This window comes from Haliotis cracherodii, unplaced genomic scaffold (assembly GCF_022045235.1).
Source record: "Haliotis cracherodii isolate W230 unplaced genomic scaffold, xgHalCrac1.p SCAF_23, whole genome shotgun sequence".
Classification (NCBI taxonomy): domain Eukaryota; kingdom Metazoa; phylum Mollusca; class Gastropoda; order Lepetellida; family Haliotidae; genus Haliotis; species Haliotis cracherodii.
The window spans coordinates 12,513,929-12,535,003 of NW_027266279.1; the positions used below are offsets into that span (position 1 = coordinate 12,513,929).

The 21,075-nt window shown below is 42.5% G+C and overlaps 1 protein-coding gene across 1 annotated transcript; it reads left to right on the plus strand.

Annotated features, from left to right (window-relative positions):
• The first annotated feature begins 241 nt into the window (after positions 1-241).
• Positions 242-20,627, plus strand: LOC139471595 (E3 ubiquitin-protein ligase MIB2-like). Its single transcript, XM_071253974.1, has 19 exons — positions 242-348; positions 2,098-2,322; positions 3,322-3,493; positions 4,298-4,404; positions 5,435-5,632; positions 6,217-6,356; positions 7,043-7,147; positions 8,408-8,512; positions 8,680-8,839; positions 9,292-9,455; positions 10,209-10,363; positions 11,107-11,263; positions 12,882-13,036; positions 14,331-14,460; positions 15,511-15,613; positions 16,026-16,099; positions 16,366-16,529; positions 17,702-17,934; positions 19,532-20,627. The coding sequence occupies exons 1-19, from the start codon at positions 324-326 to the stop codon at positions 19,570-19,572; spliced, it is 2,613 nt and encodes an 870-aa protein (XP_071110075.1). The 5' UTR covers positions 242-323; the 3' UTR covers positions 19,573-20,627.
• The last annotated feature ends 448 nt before the right edge of the window (positions 20,628-21,075 follow it).

Genomic DNA, 21,075 nt, shown 5'->3' on the forward strand with positions numbered 1-21,075 from the left:
GTTGTCTGCAGTGCTATAAATTTAATATGAGTAAGCTCTGACATAACACGAAGGAAGATTGTGTTCACAGATCAATATGCAAGCTTTGAACCGCGAATTATGCACAATGTCAGGTGACCTAGCTCGCACACTGCATTATCACGCGTCAGGCATTCAAATCTATAAATAACTCAAACTGAAAGTAGATATTTCCTTGTGAACTATTAATAGACGCACGTCACTACATTCAAAAGATCGAAAATGGCGTCACCTGCTTGTAATCGCGAAGAAGGAAATGTTCATTTTTCTCCTTACTTGTAGTCAGTTTTCTCTTAATCAACTTGATGGAGGAAGCTGGATTCGGAGCAGGTGGGTACATTATGATAGTAGCAGCGGATGAAGAGACAAATAACATCCGCGTTTTACTGTCTCCATGATACCATATTTAATAGCAATATTTGATTATATCCACCAAATAATACCTCTGTAAATATCAAGCATGGTGTATTGTGTGTCCAATAAAAACTGACTCATTTGACTAGTTTGCCAGGACGTTGGGGTGTCAGATGTGTTGCCAAGACGTTGGTGTGTGAGATGTGTTGCAAAGACGCCTATGAGGGGGGGGGGTGGGGTTTGAAGGAGTGTGGAAAGCAATTGTTTATCTCTCTCTCTCTCTCGTGTGTGTGCGCGTGTGTGTAATGTAATATCGAATTACCTTCAAAGGTTACACAGTCAAATCTCGTTGGTTGGCCGTACAAAATGCTCCATCTCATTTTTTGTCACCTGAAACGTATTGTATAGTGAATGAAGCAGATATTTAAAGCCTTCGCATTAATGCCTGCCTTAGTGCGCTGTGGATATGATATATTCTTTCAGACTCAGAATAAGACATGTCATCCCGGCGTAATGGGTTAAGGTTTAAAGGGTTAAAACGTCCAGATCAATCTCAACAAACGCGTAATGATAATGAAATTAATATAACCACGAATGCAACTGCATACCAGTCTGGAATACATTAAATGTATATGGAATAACCTACGTAACAACCTACTTGAAAACCATTCACAATACATATTAAGCCTGTCTTTTTTGTAAAGCTGGTTATGCTTTTCCGTCGCCGCTGTGCAGGAGCACAGACGTGCGGCGTCAGGCAACAGACACTTACTTTTTAAACGCAAATTGTGTGAGTGGCGGGTGCTTCCAGTAGAGAAGGACATGCACCCCCTTTTTGCGACCACCTGGTGACGTCGTTGATTTTCCATTCATATAATTTTCGGGAGTTGCGTCCCTTGGGAAACTATGATTCGTATTCAAGTTCGCCTAAATTATGTTTCGAGGTTTGTTAGACCCATACCCATGCACGTGGGTTTCACTGAAGTGGTAAACTTCTCAATACTGAATCACTTTCCTCCGACATCAAGCTGGCACGCCGCGATGTAACTGGAATACTGTTCAAAACGGCGTTAAACCCAACTCACTCACTCATGATAATATTTCCACTGGTATTTTCAGTGTCCCCAATGGAATCTGTTTTGGCAGATAATCGAGATTAGCTATTCTCCGTGGTTGGCAGTTCATATTGAATATTCCTGACATTAACAGACAGCCTCCGTGGTTTAGTGGTAGAGCGTCCGCCCGGAGAGCGGAAGGTCCGGGGTTCGATCCCCGACCGCGTCATACCAAAAGACGTTAAAAGATGGCACTTGTTGTTACCCTGTCTGGCGCTCGACATTAAGGGGCTAAAACAAGGACTGGTCGGCTCGGAGTCAGTATACTGTGTCTGAGTGGAGTATTCATGTTAAACTGCGACATGGTATCTCAGTGAGCTAGCACTATAAATCGGCATCAGTCCGGACTAGTACAAGCAGCCACACAAACACACAAACGTACATGCACGTCGCTATATAAGTGCAATAATCTTGGACGCGACCCATTTCACCTCACCTCACCTCCTGACATTAACATTAGTTAATGTTAACATTTGACGTTTTGACGCATTCATAAACACCTGACGCTAAAAGCGAAATAGTACAGTAGACTCTGCTTTTTGTAGACAGTTGGAAATGTTCTTGCGGCTCTTACCTATATTTTCTGGGATATTTTTCGTATTTCAAACAGGAGGGAAGGCGAATGACAGCACAATGTACGAGGGTCTTCGAGTTGTGCGAGGTCCTGATTGGTCCAGCGCAGAGAGTGATGGAGGTGAAGGTCACGTGGGTACTGTTGTGGCACTAGAGGGCGCAGGTCGTGTTGACGTCATTTGGGACGGTGGTCAGAGAACGACGTGTAAAGCAGGGAAAGACGGCAAACATGACCTGAGAATCCTCGACACTGGCACCATAGGTGGGAAACCATATCAGGAACATTTGTTCACATTGACTTTAATCATCCGAACAGCTCAGCTCATGATACATTATGTACGAATTATCAGCTGAGTGTAACGAGCTCAAATCACCATGATGTTATAGACACACTGTTTGTCAGAATATTCACAATGTTCTTATAATTATAACTGTTAACAAATGCACATGTGAACATGTTTTCATACTATTTTAACTAAAAAACTCTCCATATAATGTATAGAAAAACACGAAAACTGCTTAGATGGTTTACATGTTAGATGGACCCGTGAAGATCCGGGGTAGAATAGGTCTTCAGAAACCCATGCTTGCCGTAAAAGGCGATTATGCTTGTCGTTAGAGGCGACTAACGGGAATGGGTGGTCAGGCTCGCTGACTTGGTTGATACATGTCAATGCATCCCATTGCGTGGATAGATGTTCCTGATGCCAATCACTGGATTGTGTGGTCCAGACTCGATTCTTTACAGACCGCCGTCATATAGGTGGAATATTGCTGAGTGCGACATTAAACAACAAACAAACAATAAAGAACAAAAAAGATGCTTTACTGTGCTAAGATGTAGCAATACCCAATGACGTATGATGGTGTTAATCGTGCGCACATGCGCACTGCTGTTACACAATAAGGTAATGAGATCGCCATGTTCAAATAGGCACAGATAGCTGTTTCACAAAGCAATCATCGCTAAGACAATGATTAGGGCATTTCTTTTTGTGACAAGGAGAGCTGAACATTTATAAATGTACACAACACATTATTTTTCGCAATACCTGGTGTCAACACTGCATGATTTTCGGTTGTCCATTCATATAATTTTCAAAGCTGTTTTCCCTTTCACATCCAAAGGAATCTGTTTCGTAAATAATCTAATCTTGAATTGACAATTCATATTGCAGGACACCGAGCATGTACTAACTATTTTGTGGAACGGTACACATCTTTTAGTCTTGCCCGGCCCTAAAAGTTATATATATTTCAGGAATACGTCACAGGGGATTCACGTGTGTTGGCTGTGACACCGAAGATTTTCTCGGGACGAGATGGACGTGTAGTCAGTGCAAGAGTGACACTTTATGTCTTCCGTGTTACTCCGCGGATAAACATGACCCTAGTCACGTGTTCCTACGTCACGATATGCCCGAGGATGCGGGGTAAGTTGAATTACCTGAATTTGCTTTGCATGATCGAAAACATTAGAAAGCATATACGGTGATATTTCTATTAACAAACTTCCAGATACCCACTGTCAAATATTGTTAAAGCGTAACAATATATATCGATGACGTTACCAAACCACACCTTTTCGCAAACACCCGATATCATCCCTATTTGATAGTGAGTCATAATTACATGGACCCTATGGCCGACAATGTAGTTGGAATCGTACAATGGGCTTTAGCGTTAGCACCTTAAACATTGAAGGATAAGATTTGTATTTTATGTTTTGAAATAGTTGAAAAATACTTATCGCATGGACTGACAATGTGTGTGTGTCTTTTGCCACTGTGTATTGTGATTCTGTAATTCGTTTAAGGGAGTAAGGATGACTATATCATACACGTAAACATGTTCTGAAACTGACCATTAAATAACAGGAACCATCTACCCGACAAATGTAGGAGCTGAACATATGAAGCAGTTTTCAAATTAACCGTTTGATTGGCATTCTAGAAGTTGCTGAGTAAATATGAAATCATACAACTTTATGGATAACAACTTCATGTTTATTGCATTTTGCCAAATCTTCTTCCTAATACAGTACAGTAAAGTACGGTTATAACGAACTCAAAGGGACAACTAATTTTAGTTCGTTATAACCGTAGTTCGTTATAAGCATATATACAGCATAACTACAGCTTATAGTCGGGACCAAAAACGTCAGCTCGTTATATCCGTCAGTTCGTTATAAGCGTGTTCGTTATAACCGTAGTTTACTGTATATATTATAATTATAGTGTAAAAGTAAAGAAAAGGACTACCTGTCTGAAGATACGCTCCCTCGGGCTCTTCTCCGGGGCACGGGTCGTGAGGGGAGAGGACTGGAAATGGGGGACTCAAGATGGTATGTGTCGAGGTTAATGTACGATGGCCCCCTCTTGCTCGACTTATTTAATACATCCATATAGGCTAACCCTTTTAACCCGCGAAGATCCGGAGTAGAATAGGTCTGCAGCAACCCATGCTTGCCGTATAAGGCGACTACGCTTGTCGTAAAAGGCGACTAACGGGATCGGGTTGTCAGGCTCGCTGACTTGGTTGATGCATGTCATCGATCCCAATTGCGTAGATCGATGCTCATGATATAAATCACTGGATTGTCTGGTCCAGACTCGATTATTTACAGACCGCCGTCATATAGCTGGAATATTGCTGAGTGTGGCGTTAAACAACAAACCAACCAACCAACTAATCCTTTTAAACATTGTACGACAGTCATCGTTATTTAGACCCAAGGGCTGAAATCTGTTGTATTAATTGTGACCAACCATGAAATAAGGGACCTTATGGGTAAAAAGTCACATTTGGACTTTTAATTTTAAAATAACAGCATCTTCGGAACGCAAAAATACAATTCACAAGCTTCAATTCATATTTATTATAGAGATACATGACATCACACATACATCTTCACTGAAATAAGTCGACATCAAACGTCTTTATGAGGCCATAGCACAATTGTATCCCAGCACCCACAAGGTCACGTTTCTCCTCGTGGGTCACAATTGATGTCAAGGAACACATCAGAATCGAAAACACATTATGTATAAACACAGTATTGTGGCTATCCTAGTCTTGTAATTACAGGGATAGTCGGGTAGCCTCGTGGTTAAAGCTTTGCTCGTCACGCCGAAGACCCAGGTTCGATTCCCGACATGGGTACAATGTGTGAAGCCCATTGCTGATGTCCCCTGGGACGGTCGGGTAGCCTAGTGGTTAAAGCGTTCGCTCGTCACGCCGAAGACCTGGGGTTCGATTTCCGACATGGGTACATTGTGTGAAGCCCATTTCTGGTGTCCCCCGCCTTGATATTGCTGGAATGTTGCTAAAAGCGGCGTAAAACCATACTCACTCATTCACTCTTGTAATTACAGGTGGCAGCGGAAGAAAGGGAACGATCACTGAGATACTCCACGAGCCCAAGGCAGGGACAACACGAGACACAGTGAGGGTGAAGTGGGATGTGGGTCCCTCCAATCTGTACCGGGTGGGGCACGAGGGCAAGGTGGACCTCAAGTACGTGGAGGAGGCCCCGGGGATGTTCTACTACAGGGATAACTTGCCTGTCTTAGGTGAGATCGTAATGTAACGTAATATCGGCCTTGGCCTTCGGGGTTGTGGGGTGAAACTGGATTTTATCGAAAAAATATATCGTTCGAAAATGCTTGAAAACATTATATTTCTTCAGTCACGATTATCTGCCGGAACAGATTCCAGAGGGCGTAACTGGCAAAAAAAGTGGTGAAAATTGAATGTATTTGCTCAAAGTAAAAATTTGCTGATCCACAAAACATCAAGAGTGGATATGGATTGTTGGATCAGATAGACCCTGGTACCTACATGTATTTGTTTCAGTAGTTTCACACTTTTATTGCTGTTTATGTGCCCTCTTGTTTTTCGGAATATTGTTATAGCAGCATCTGAGTAATATTTGGTCCTAAACGTACACTATTTTAACCATTACCATCAAGAATCCCAGTATTCATTTGACTACCTTCCTGGTATAGTGAATATACAACGTCAACGGAAGAGAAAAACCAGTCTCGATTATCCGCAGAAACAATTCTATTTAGCGTAAAGGGTATTATAGCGGTGACAATTATATTGATGGATGTACAGTGCTTGTAAATTTAAGAACGTTCATGACACAATCCAGATGTAACGAGCGTGCACAGTCCACAACCTGCTGTCAGCACGGAGATCGACGTTGGGTGTAAAGTGTGCATACAGTTGGACAAAGATGGGATGAAACGAGTGCAGGCTGACAAAGGCGGTTGTACAGCAAGCATGGCAGCGGTAGGCCAGCATTTGAATTCACACACAGGGAAACAAACTTCAAGCAGTTTCAGTGGCGCTTCCAACCAATACGTTCAGTCTGATGGACAATACGTTCTTACGATAATACCAACCGCAGTGTCATTGGTACAATAGTATTTATGACAACATCGGGGAATTTCTGATCTATTAATAAATAAAAACGACACAATCCTTTCCATATTCATAAGATAAATCTGTTTAAAGCAGAGTCGATTGTACGATTCCTACTCATGAGTGAGTGAGGATGGTTTTACGCCGCTTTTAGCAATATTCCAGCAATATCACGGCGGGGGACACCAGAAATGGGCTTCACACATTGTACCCATATCGGGAATCGAACCCGGGTCTTCGGCGTGACGAGCGAACGCTTTAACCACTAGGCTACCCGACCGCCCCTCTTACTCATGAGCATGTGTTTCTGAATCAGGATCAAATACTGATGACACCAGGTGTTCGCGAAGAGGTGAGCGTATCCTGCACCACCGGTGGTACTAGATACATCAAACAATGAATAAAGTATAACGACATTTTATATCAACGAGACATGATGTAACTGCACTTAACTTCATATTTGTTATGTCTGTCCTCTTGCTTAAAACATAAAATAAAATTCGTCAGGTTTCAATTGAGTTGTCTCAGTATAGTTTGTTGTTGTTGTTTTGCAGTGTGTTGGAAAAGTCGGCACAGTCAGAGAAATACCATGTGATGGTGTTGTTTCTGTTGAGTTTGAAAACAGTAGATACAGACTGGCAACTGAAGCCATCACAAAGGTATGTACCATGTTTGAGTTGAAATCACCACGAGGTGAGGTGAAATGGGGTTTAACGTCGCGTCCAAGATTATTGCACTTAAATAGCGACGTGCATGCACGCGTGTGTGTTTGTGTGGCTGCTTGTACTAGTCCGGACTAATGCCGATTTATAGTGCTAGCTCACTGAGATACCATGCCGCAGTTTAACATGAATGCCCCACTCAGACACAGTATACTGACTCCGAGCCGACCAGTCCTTGTTTGAGCCCCTTAATGCCGAGCGCCAGACAGGATAACAACAAGTACCATCTTTCAACGTCTTTTGGTATGACGCGGCCGGGGATCAAACCCCGGACCTTCCGCTCTCCGGGCGGACGCTCTACCACTACACCACGGAGGCGGTCGAAATCACCACGAACAAGGGGTGAAAAGAAATATGCGTTATGTATTTTACACCAAGGACAGAGGATGGTCGTTTGACAGTGCACATAGTATCCGTCACCCTTCTTCCATTGTCGTATGAACAAGTTAGCATATAGGCCCTTGTGGCGAGACGAACGGACATATGAATTAAGTAGGCAGCTCTTCGGCCAAAGCAACCGTTGCTCAAAGTGATCCATATTGTTTTGTTTGTTTGTTTGTTATTTAACGCTGCTCTCCGCAATATTCCAGCTATATGACGGCGGTCTGTAAATAATCGAGTCTGGACCAGACAATCCAGTGATTAATATCATGAGCATCGATCTGCGCAATTGTGATCCATATTGATGCATATCAATGAATATCAAAATATATATCTTTGTTACTTAAATGTCAACAACTATTTTCATTCTAGGAGGTTATTTGTTACACTTATACATGTGTACACTTAGTCGATATTACTTCTGGATCAATTAATCACACTCTTCATTTGTTCTTAGATTGCTTTTCAGGGGCGGTCGGGTAGCCTAGTGGTTAAAGCGTTCGCTCGTCACGCCAAAGACCCGGGTTCGATTCCCGACATGGGTACAATGTGTGAAGCCCATTTCTGGTGTCCCCCGCCGTGATATTGCTGGAATATTGCTAAAAGCGGCGTAAAACTATACTCACTCACTCACTCACTTAGCTTGCTTTTCATCATTTTTAGGTCTCGGAAAAATAGAAACGTGACATTTGCTTCAATTTTATGCAGACGCCAGAAACTTTATTTGAGATGTCATGAAAATGTTATCATATTTGGTTGTCAGCTTCCAGATGTATATTCTCTCATACGATGTCTCTCTTGTTCTCTGGGGAGTAGGTCTATGACCATCACCTGAATGACGTGGTCCGTGTCCTCAGTGACATGAAGAAGGTACGGATGCTTCAAGAAGGACATGGAGAATGGAACGCCAAAATGGAAGGGGTATGATGTAACATTTGATATAAATCCTCCTCTTCCAGCTGTTCTAAGAAAGCTCTGAAAACTGCATTATTTTTAAATATCATGCAGTTACAGAGATACAAGATGCCGTTATTTTCATCCAACGGTTCCGACTGATGTTGTATGTCGTGATACTATTGTATTTGCAGTCCTTGGGTAAAGTAGGTCGGGTGAAGAGAGTTGACAGCGATGGAGATGTGGTGGTTGTGTTTGGGTTAAGGAAGTGGATCTTCAACCCTGCCTGCTGTGTACCTGCCCCGGGGGAGAAGGTGGACGCCGACGACGGTGGTGCAGGGGATGACATTGTCGGTAAGAACAACGAGATTTCTTTTTTCGGAATATGAAAAATAGATCACACATGAGTGTGAGGTGAGGTGACATGGGGTTAAACGTCGCGTCCAAGATTATTGCACTTATATAGCGACGTGCATGCACGTGTATGTGTGTGTGGCTGCTTGTAATAGTCCGGACTGATGCCGATTTACAGTGCTAGCTCACTGAGATACCATGCCGCAGTTTAACATGAATACCCCACTCAGACACAGTATACTGACTCCGAGCCGACCAGTCCTTGTTTTAGCCCCTTAATGCCGAGCGCCAGACAGGGTAACAACAAGTACCATCTTTTAACGCATTTTGGTATGACGCGGCTGGGGATCGAACCCCGGACATTCCGCTCTCCGGGCGGACGCTCTACCACTAGACCACAGAGGCAGAGTGTTTATGCATTACCATTTCACCCAATATGTACTGATGAATAGATGCAGTCCCAGTCCTGGGCCAGATGCTGGATGGATTGCTGGAAAATCTGAGGAGCCTTGTAGGAGGGGACGCTTCAGTAATGGCGATGGGGGGTATGACTGGGGCCATTGTGAAGGGGGACCTCGATGCTGTTAAAGCCATGGTCCAGTCCACACCGGAGCTGGTAAGTGTTGCTTATTGAGAAGGTGTACGAGAGAAAAGAAATTTAACGTCGCATCACTATCAGCCATAAAGCAACGAGAACTAAAGATACGTTCGTTAAAAACGTGAACAACAAAAGATTAGGGGAATAAATATCACGAATATATCATTAAATAATGTTTGTTGTTTGTTTCTTTCAAAATGCCATACGCAATATTTCGGCTATATGAAATCGTTCTTTTATTAACCGAAGTTTGAGCAGTCAATCCAGTGACTGACATCATGAGCATCGATACAATTGAGATACGATGACACGGTGAAGTCACCGAGCCTTGCCATCTAGCCATTTATTCGCCTCTTTCGACAAGCATAGGTTGCTGGGGACCAATATTCTAATCTGAAATCCCAATGAGTATCACATTGGAGGTGGAGGTGGGGGCACGGGTGGCCAAGTCGTCTAAGGCGTCGTGATTCGCTGTGCAGAGTTGCGTCCCTTGGGCACGCCAGAAACCAATGATTGTGGGTTTGGATCCTGGTTCGCCCCGATTATGTTTCTAGGTTTGTCAGCACCATACCCGTGCTCGTGGGTTTCACCGAAGTGGTAAACGTCAGAGACCTGCCTCACTTCGGGCTTCCCTCTCGGATTTAGCTGACACGCCGCGATATAACTGGAATGCATCCATATAACATGCAAGTGGATTAAGTGGTAGTTGCACTAGTTACGTTATCTTCATGTTAAGTCATATCCAAATCCAATCATGTCAATTGTGTTCAGCTATCAGGTCCATCTGGAAGCCAGAGGCTGACGCCATTGATGATAGCATGCCACGAGGGTCAGATGCAGATAGCCCGCTTCCTGTTGGAGAGTGGAGCTGATCTTGAGGCTAAAGGTCAAATGGGAATCACAGCTCTTTCTGCAGCTATAGCCGGGTGAGGCGTTCAAAAACTAAATTTAAATAAGATGAAACCATAAAAATGATTAATGGAAATTGAAAACGTGAACAGGTAGTGCCCGGTTTCAACTGATCTCATACATCACCAACTATAAGCAACCATTTCAGGTACTCCCTGGGGGCACGGGTGGCCCAGTCGTCTAAGGCGCCGCAATTTGCTGTGCAGAGTTGCGTCCCTTGGGCACCCCAGAAAACTTATGATTGTGGATTCGAATCCCGGTTCGCCCCGATTATATTTCTAGGTTTGTCAGCACCATACCCGTGCTCGTGGGTTTCACCGAAGTGGTAAACGTCTAAGACCTGCATCACTTCGGGCTTTCCTCCCACATTAAGCTGACACGCCGTGATATAACTGGAGTGAGTGAGTGAGTGAATATGGTTTTACGCCGCTTTTAGCAATATTCCAGCAATATCACGGCGAGGGACACCAGAAATGGGCTTCACACATTGTACCCATGTCGGGAATCGAACCCGGGTCTTCCGCGTGACGACCGAACGCTTTAACCTCTACCCGACCGCCCCCGATATAACTGGAATACTGTTAAAAGCGGCGTTTAACCCAACTCAATCACCCAATACAATGGCCTCTCATCAACTTCTTTACGTGTCTCCCTTCCCGTTTTGAACGGCTAATGTTTCTTGCATTGTAACCGCGAATGTTCAGACAGATCCCTACGTTCATTCTTGTACCTGTACAATATTCTCCTTTATCTTTCATAGCAAGAAGGAGGTCATTACGACCATGCTAATACAGAAGGGCGCCGACATCCATCACAGGCACCACAACGGGCAGACAACTCTTCATCTTGCCGTACACAACAATCTCCCGCACGTCCTCAAAGTGCTGGTGAAGAAGGGCGTGGACGTCAATGCTACGGTAGCTATCCTTGAATAAAAGCAGTGAACAGTCATTCGTCATTCCGTAACCTACAAGAAGACTCGTCCCCCTATCGATTAGTGTGATGTGAGAAAATACGACAAACCAATCAGAATGCGCGTATGATTTCAAGTTCCTCGTCAAAGAATCCCTCAGATATAATTTTTTATTTTACATGTCTTGCATCTAAAAATTTTCCCAAGACACAGTTAAATGTGTTCAGTCAAACATTATAATTCCGCACGTCGCGAAGTTCTTTAAATTGCATCTGAAATACATATATGTTATGGGGAAATATATGTGAACCATTACGCAACGAGTTGACAATTGTTTTAGGTATGCCCGTTTGCGCTAAGACGGAACCCAGTCGCAAAAATGGCCATGAGAGGGGCACGAGTCGCTGTTCGGCTTGTCCCGGAATAACGCGAGTTGGTCACGAATGAGCGAACAGTGTGACATAAAAGCAGAAGCCGTTCACTTCGTAACACCAGCAGCTCTCATCAGCCACCAGGCTTTCTACCCAATAATTCAGCTTTTAGGGTCTTTCAGAAAGTGATTGCATTCTGATTCAAGCATAAAAGGCATACTAATTTCAGACTTTGTGAATTACTTATCTGTACTCACTCGGCAATAGGATTGCTATATGAACAAAAAAAAGTTTAATTATCAAGCTAACACCCTGGCTTATAGGTTTGAGGAAATCAGACGATGTGAAAAACACTGGGTTGGCATGTCCCTTATCAATATACAAGCAATGGATTGTCTTGACGTTTTTATGCAAATTGTGTAGTTGCGGGTGCTACCGGTAGGGCAGGACATTCTTACCCATTTCCAGTGATCCATCCATACAGCTTTCAAGGCTATTTTGCCTTTTTACGCCCAATGGAATCTGTTTCAGCGAAAAATCAGGACTGGTTATTCTCTGGCGTTGACGTTTTATATTAATTTAATAAAACTTATCTTTGACAATTGATTTACCCTCAAATAGTTAATGACAACATTTGAGTTAGGGGTGTATCTGGTGTCTTTAATACGTATAGGTATAAACATTTTTCTATCATGACGTCATTTCTGGAGATTCGAACATACGCTCGCAAATTGATGACGTCGTAAATTGGACGATGCTGTCTTTGAGAGGGTAGACTGTTTAATGTAGCTGGGCAACGCAGATAAACGCAAAGGCCCAACGATCGCGTCCAAAAATGGGTGAGATAGGGTCGGCAATCGAACCAGGGTCTTCGGCGTGACGAGCGAACGCTTTAACCACTAGACTCCCCGACCGCCCCTCATTGGGGAATAGACTGAAGCTCAAAGACAACAGACCCGTGAAGATCCGGGGTAAAATAGTTCTTCAGCAACCCATGCTTGTCATGAAAGGCGACTATGCTTGTCGTAAGAGGCGACTAAAGGGATCGGGTGATCAGGCTCGCTGACTTGGTAGATGCATGTCTTCGATCCCAATGGCGTGGATCGAGGCTCATGGCCATTCACTGGATTGTCTGGTCAAAACTCGATTATTTACAGACCGCCGTCATATAGCTGGACTATTGCGGCGTTAAACAACTAAAATCAAAATCAAAGACAACATTATAATATGTGAATAAAAAAATCTTTTCAGGACAACGCCGGCGATACCCCACTCCATGACGCGATATTTATTAAGAACCAAGAATGTACAGAGGTACTGATCGAATGTCCACGCACCAATCTGCGACACTGTAACAATAGAAACTTCAACACCCTGCAATGGGCATGTCTTAAAGACAATGTGCCGTAAGTAAGAAAGCATGTTCCCGAGGCAAGGGAGTTAACTGACTTTTAAAGTCCAGTTTCCACCCTTGCCGAACTAGGCTGGAATGTTTGGGCGCGATCGTAGCGCCACCAGTGGCTATCACGAGTTATGTGCCTTCTCTGTCCCTCCTGTTGACCAAACAGATTCCACGGGTCATACCACTTGCATTTGCTGTAAATAAAATCAAGATCTTTTTGGTAATAAAACGGGTCTTACTTCACGAAGTGCATCAAATCATCAAAACATGAACAGATTTGGAAAATATCTGTTGACGCTAAGTTGTCGGTACACATGCTTTGGAAATCCTGCAATCGACCGAAATCTGCACGGCAGTTGACGAATCGGATGTCGATTTCGTTGTGCGATTTTGATTGGACTATGCACAGATAATTCCAGCCTAGTTCGGCAAGCGTGGAAACTGGACTTTTGTAGTCTGTAGACTACCTTGCCTCGGGAAGATGGTAAGAAATAAGCCTGTATCATGGCATAGAAGACAGTTGACGTATGATTCTAGCTTCTTATTCTTTTATTGCGGCGTTTCAATACAGGTACTAATTCCTTTACCAACGCAAAGACCAGTTTTGAGTTGAAAATGTACATTTATCATCTAAAACATGCTTCCACGGGATATTTCGTTTGGGTGAAATCAAGCGATAGTTCCCATGAGATACATCGTTACCATGACGTCACAATGAAATGACATCAATAGTCTCCCTGCGACAACAGTTGGTTAAGTGTACTTTTTAACTCAAGCCCCACTGGTTATGACTCTTTACAATATAAAAAGGTTGGAAGAACGGAATCTCGTGTGAGTGCCTTTTGATATTAAATATATCAACACCACTAGTGTCGTTTTTGTTTATATCACAAGGCACTCGGGTGTGATTCTCTCTGTATCTCTAAATCACATATTAATCTCTTCGGGTCATAAGATGCATGGTAAATTTATTATCTATAATCAATAAGTGAGTGAGTTTGGTGTTACGCCGCTTTTTGCAATATTCCAGCAATATCACGGCGGGGGACACCAGAACTGGGCTTCACACATTGTACCCATGTCGGGAATCGAACCCGGGCTTCGGTGTGACGAGCGAACGCTTTTACCACTGGGCTACCCGTCCGCCCTATAATGAATAAACAAGGAGAACATTGACCTATTCATTCAGAACGTTAACATTTGAATACACTTATTTGACCTAGGAATTAAATAGTACAGCTGTCATGTATTGTTGCAAATTTATCGGTATTGTCTCGAATATGACTTTCCGCTTTCAGTTCCGTAGAAAAAATTCTTGAGAGAGACACGTCATTTGTAAATGTGCTGATGTCCGACGAAACCTACGCCGCTCTCCACATCGCAGCCGCCAACGACCACGTGGAATGTGGCAGACTGCTCCTTGACAAGGTAACGCCACTGTCGTCTACTCCTTTATCAACTCAAATTTGCGACTAAACTGGTAGCCAATGCGACCTAAATTTCAGTTTGTCTACTGTCTAAAATTCAGAGGTAGCCAAATGACTATCTAGAAAAAATATCTTGTGGCGACTAAATTCTATTGCTACACATCTGTAGACACAAAAATAAATAACAGCTGATATTGGAAAACATGTCTGCTAATAATTGTACTCGCAAATAATTCCTTCTAAAGTCGACAATGATCCAAAATACATAAAAATAAATGTAATTAGTATTTTATTTTAGTTGAGAATGCTCATTGGATAAGCGCGGATATACCTATATAATCTAGTAACATAAATTGCATCATTGTTCAAGTCACAAGTAACAAAATTAAAGTAGAGTTTCCATTTAGATACAATTTCAAGACTAGAGCTGTAACTTGTACATATTATAATAGTTATTGGATAAATATAATTTCAAATGCTTTTGGCTACCTACAATATTGGCTTGACTTCTTGATTTTATCCCTGGCTACCTGGAAAAAAATACTTGTAGCCATATGGCTACTTGGTAAACATTTAAACTTTGAGGCCTGGCTGTGTCCATCAACTGAGTGGGAGCCCCTTCCATCAATATTCCAGCAATATCACTGCGGGAAACATCAGAATTATTTTGCGCTGGGAATTCTTGTGGTAAGAGGCGACTAACGGGGTCGGGTGTTCAGGTTCGCTGCTTTGGTTGATGTATGTTATCGTATCCCAACTGCGTAGATCGATGCTCATGATGTCAATCACTGGATTGTTAATCACTCGATTATTTACAGACCGCAGTCATATAGCTTGAATATTGCTGGGTGCGACGTTATACAACAAAAAAAGCAACCAAATCTTTTATTGGTTCTCATCAGGGCGCGTGGGTTTTACCGAAGTGGTAAAAGTCCGAGACCTGCATCACTTCGGGCTTTCCTCCCACAATAAGCTCACACGCCGCGATATAACTGGAATATTGTAAAAAGCGGCGTTAAAACAAACTCACTTACTCACTCACTCATATCAGGGCAAGGCCGATGTTAACCGGAAGGGTCATCAAGGACTGAGTCCTCTTCACATCGCCGTCAGCCACCCGTACTACAGAGCAGCGGAACTCCTTCTCCAGAAAGGTTGGAGTATACATTTTTAATGTACTTTTAAAGCCAAATATCAAGCCGGATTAATTCAAGTTTTCTTTTCATTCATTGTTCTGTTTTTCCATATACTTGAATGAATGTGTGTCAATCAATAACATAAGGAAGAGAATTTATGGATGTCAACTTCTTTATTATAAGGAACGACCGCCTCCGTGGTCTAGTGGTAGAGCGATGTCATCTCATCTCATCTATTATAAGGAACACAGCGTTTCGGAGTATATGCTTACGGATGAATGAGTAAGGATATACTCCGAAACTTTGTGTTCCTCATAATAAAGAAGTTGACATCCATAAATTCTCTTCCTTATGTGTATCACTTCTTAATGCCTTTCAAAGACTTATCAATAACATCATCATTCATGTTATTAATTCGGTTTCGCATCAGGTGCAGATCCCAATTTTGAAAATGCTATTGGTGACAGGCCGCTCCACGTGATGTGTGTTCATTGCTCCCAGAAGGTAGATAAAGATATAAGTTGTATGACTTAGCTCAGTTGAGGGTTGCACCTGGTATCATCAGTATTTGATAGTGATTCATAAACACATGCTCATGATATTGTCCGGATCGTACAATGGTCAATGTCTTATCAAAAAGGAAAGGATTTTGTCGCTTTTATTTACTGTCTACAATTCATTTTAAATATTTAAATAAATTAAACACCATTGTGCTATGGGCATTCGAATCTTTTAGCCCTCGTGTTTCAAATGAACAACTTATTTTCTAGGGAACCATGTCGTCAAGTGAGGCAGAGAGGTTCTTCAGAGTTGGGCGGCTGCTTCTTCAGAATGGCGCAGCGTACAAGGCCAGAAACAGACTCGGCATGACGGCCCTCAGCCTGTGTAATAACACTGGTGTCAAAACAGCAATCCAGAAATACATCGATCAGAAGTATGTTCAGTTTCTTTCTTGGAAAGACTATACGTAAAACTGACAATGGTTCGCCATGATAGATGATAAGGCTGAGGATTGCTTTTGAACATTTACATTTGGCCTATGGAGAATCTTTGTCCGGATAAAAACGTTTGGCAGTAGGATGACCTGAGCACGACAAATGATCCTTTGGTATATTTGTTGCAATTGTTTACCACTGCAGCCATCTATATTCCAAAAATATGACGACTGCCTGTAATTATTTTAAGTCTGAAGAAGAGACACTTGGCATAATGAGCAACGTCTCACGTCATCGGGGGTATGATGACAGACAATGAAACAAATCAGCGAGTTGATCACCCATTTAGTCTCCTGGTACAAGCACAGTCTATTCCAGCGCACAATCTCCACGGCCCACTCTCGTCTTCACAAAACCACAATCAAATGTTAATTATTGTTTATTTGTTAGTTTGTTGTTTAACGCCGCACTCGGCACTATTCCAGCTACATAACTACAGTCTGCAAATAATTGAGTCTGGACAGACAATCCAGTGATTGACAGCATGAGCCTCGATCTACGCAATTGGGATCGATGACATGCATCAACCAAGTCAGCGAGCCTGACCACCCGATCCCGTTAGTGGCCTCTCACGACAAGAAAAGTCGCCTTTTACGGCATCTACCCCGGATCTTCACGGGTCCAATGTTAATTAACATGGCCAGACAAGGCCTTTTTCTTTTTTTATTTGATTAATGATTTGCCATGGATGTGATTACAATATTATTGTCCGTGAAAATACATGTATCATTTTCGTAAAAATCACACACCCTTCCCTAGGTGCCGAACATCTCCCAAAGCACTGTGTGGGTTCCAGGGCAGAACGGTCCTCAGTAGGCCTTGCGCGTTGCAAGATCCGACTTGTGAGGATCGGCGAGTTACATCACGATGTGTGGCCTGGATGATTGTGTGTCATCATACCCTGACTGCATAGATCGATGCTGATGCTCTTCATCCCAGATGGTGTAGTTGCAATGCGGGTGATTGTGTGCGTGGATATTTGCTGACACTGTCAACCCCGATTTGCGTGGTCCAGAATCGATCATATGACTGAAAGTTAGCTGTGTGTACACTTATATCTGTCCACTGTGTGTCCTATGTAGTGTATCATACTTACGTCCATTGATTTCAGTCAAGAATCATTGAACACTGAAGCCCCCAGCTCAACTCGCAGCTTACCACAGGGCTTAGGTGGGCTGAATCTGTTCGACTTCCCCACGCCGTGCAGCAGGTGCTTTGGGCAGCCGTCAGATGCCAAGTTCGCCCCATGCGGACACAAAGTCATGTGCCAGTCGTGCGCTGACAGCTGCACGAAGTGTCCTGTATGTGACACACCGGTACAGAGTGCAGAGAGAGTCGCACAAGGTGGGTGCTCCAACACAGGGAACAACACTAAATTTATTAATTTTGTATTCATCTCTTCTCCAGCGTTTCAATTCGATGCTTGTCGTGTGTACTCTGTTTCCTAGTTCGTTGGATGTTTTGCTATGATTGTAATTTTGAAGAATTGTGTTCGGAATTATGCGTCAGACATATTCAGACGAATACAAATGTCTTGGAATTGTAGGATTCTTCTGCTTTAGGTCAAAGTATTCTTGATGGAACTGTATGATACGACAGTATTATAGTATCATATCACAGTATTGTAGTATCATATCACAGTATTGTAGTATCATATCACAGTATTGTGGTATCATATATCACAGTATTGGAGTATCATATCACAGTATTGTAGTATCATATCACAGTATTGTATCATATATCACAGTATTGTAGTATCATATCACAGTATTGTAGTATCATATCACAGTATTGTAGTATCATATCACAGTATTGTAGTATCATATATCACAGTATTGCGGTATCAGATATCACAGTATTGTACATGACATCATTTTATATTGTTGCATAATATCATGTCACAGTATAGCGTTAAATATTTTGGCATCATATCTCAGTATTTTAGTATGAAGTCATTTTCTGGTACCATATGCTATCACAGTATTGGGGCTTCATATAACAGTATTGTGGTATAATATCTCATAATTTTGGTACATATCACAGTATTGTGGTTTGATATATCAAAGCATAGCATTATCGTATCATATCACAATACTTTGATATCATATGATAGAACAGTTTTGCAGTATCATATTATACCACAGCAAACTGACATCATATATCAGTGTTGTGGTATATAAGAAGTGCATGTGGAACAAAGAGCACTGCAGTATCATACCATATCACAGTATTGCTGTATCACATCACAGTATTGCGGTTTCATATCACAGTATTGTGGTATCACATCACGGTATTGTGGTATCACATCACAGTATTGCGGTATCATATCACAGTATTGCGGTATCATATCACAGTATTGTGGTATCACATCACGGTATTGCGGTATCACATCACGGTATTGTGGTATCACATCACAGTATTGCGGTATCACATCACGGTATTGCGGTATCACATCACAGTATTTCGGTACCATATAACAGTATTGTGGTATCACATCACAGTATTGTGGTATCACATCATGGTATTGTGGTATCATATCACAGTATTGTGGTATCAGATCACAGTATTGTGGTATCACATGATCTGGTAAGCGACGCCCTGATTGGTCGGATGAAAGGTCGTCCTGACGTGACCCGTAATGGGATGTCCTCAGATCTTTGTTTAGAGATAGCGAGAACTAGGATCTGATTTTAATGAGATTGCATCGAACCCCACCCCTGGTTTCATGAAGACCCCTCTAATCACAAGCTAGGCAACTGGGGACCTTTTCTACCCAGAAATCCGCACGGGAGGAAAAGTGTGGGACGGGCATCATTTGGAGCTTCTCAACCACATGAAGCTGACACGTCGTCATATAACTGAAGTGCTGTTCCTGCAACGTCAAACCCAACTCACTCATGCCTTGTATAAAGTACAATCCTAGTTTGGCTTCTTTTGACAGGTGATGACGATTCCCCCGAGGTGCAGTGCAGGGTTCAGTAGATTAGAGATCACCCAATGTTGGAACGTAGAAAGTCACTCCACAGGCTTAAAGACCTGTTCACCCAATGTTGGAAGATAGAAAGTCACTTCACGGGCTTAAAGAACTGTTCACCCAATGTTGGAAGATAGAAGGTCACTCAACAGGCTTAAAGAACTGTTCACCCAATGTTGGAAGATAGAAGGTCACTTCACAGGCTTAAAGAACTGTTCACCCAATGTTGGAAGATAGAAGGTCACACCTCAGGCTTAGAGAACTGTTCACCCAATGTTGGAAGATAGAAGGTCACTTCACAGGCTTAAAGAACTGTTCACCCAATGTTGGAAGATAGAAGGTCACTTCACAGGCTTAAAGAACTGTTCACCCAATGTTGGAAGATAGAAGGTCACACCTCAGGCTTAGAGAACTGTTCACCCAATGTTGGAAGATAGAAAGTCACTTCACAGGCTTAAAGAACTGTTCACCCAATGTTGGAAGGTAGAAAGTCACTTCACAGGCTTAAAGAACTGTTCACCCAATGTTGGAAGATAGAAGGTCACACCTCAGGCTTAGAGAACTGTTCACCCAATGTTGGAAGATAGAAGGTCACTCAACAGGCTTAAAGAACTGTTCACCCAATGTTGGAAGATAGAAGGTCACTTCACAGGCTTAAAGAACTGTTCACCCAATGTTGGAAGATAGAAGGTCACTTCACAGGCTTAAAGGACTGTTCACCCAATGTTGGAAGACAGAAAGTCACCCCACAGGCTTAAAGACCTGTTCACCCAATGTTGGAAGACAGAAAGTCACCCCACAGGCTTAAAGAACTGTTCACCCAATGTTGGAAGACAGAAAATCACTCCACAGGCTTAAAGAACTTTTCACCCAATGTTGGAAGACAGAAAGTCACCCCACAGGCTTAAAGACCTGTTCACCCAATGTTGGAAGACAGAAAGTCACCCCACAGGCTTAAAGACCTGTTCACCCAATGTTAGAAGACAGAAAGTCACCCCACAGGCTTAAAGAACTGTTCACCCAATGTTAGAAGACAGAAAGTCACTCCACAGGCTTAAAGAACTGTTCACTTAACGTTCCTTCACAGTATCTCAGAACATACATAGTGTGTGCTGGTCAAATAATAAACTGCCGCACAAACAAAACTATAGACTTTGAAATTGGATTTGACCAAAACAATACAAACAATACAAACGTTGTCAAAACGTTATAATTACGAGGCAGAAAACAGTCGCCTAAACCCTGCAAACTTAAGGTCCAAAACACAACTATGACGACCGTATGAAACACATCACCATCAAATACAAATTTCCTGTTTGTTAAATGTTTAGCCTCTATCAAATATGGGTGTGACCCTTCGTATGCCAGGCAGTTTAGAGACAAGCCCTGCAACCTGTGATGTTTATCAGTGACCGTAATTATTATACAGATGTTATCTGATATGAACATTTGTCTCTCCAGGATAGACCAGCAAGCCACGTAATAACTAAATATTTTTGATAGTGGCGTCC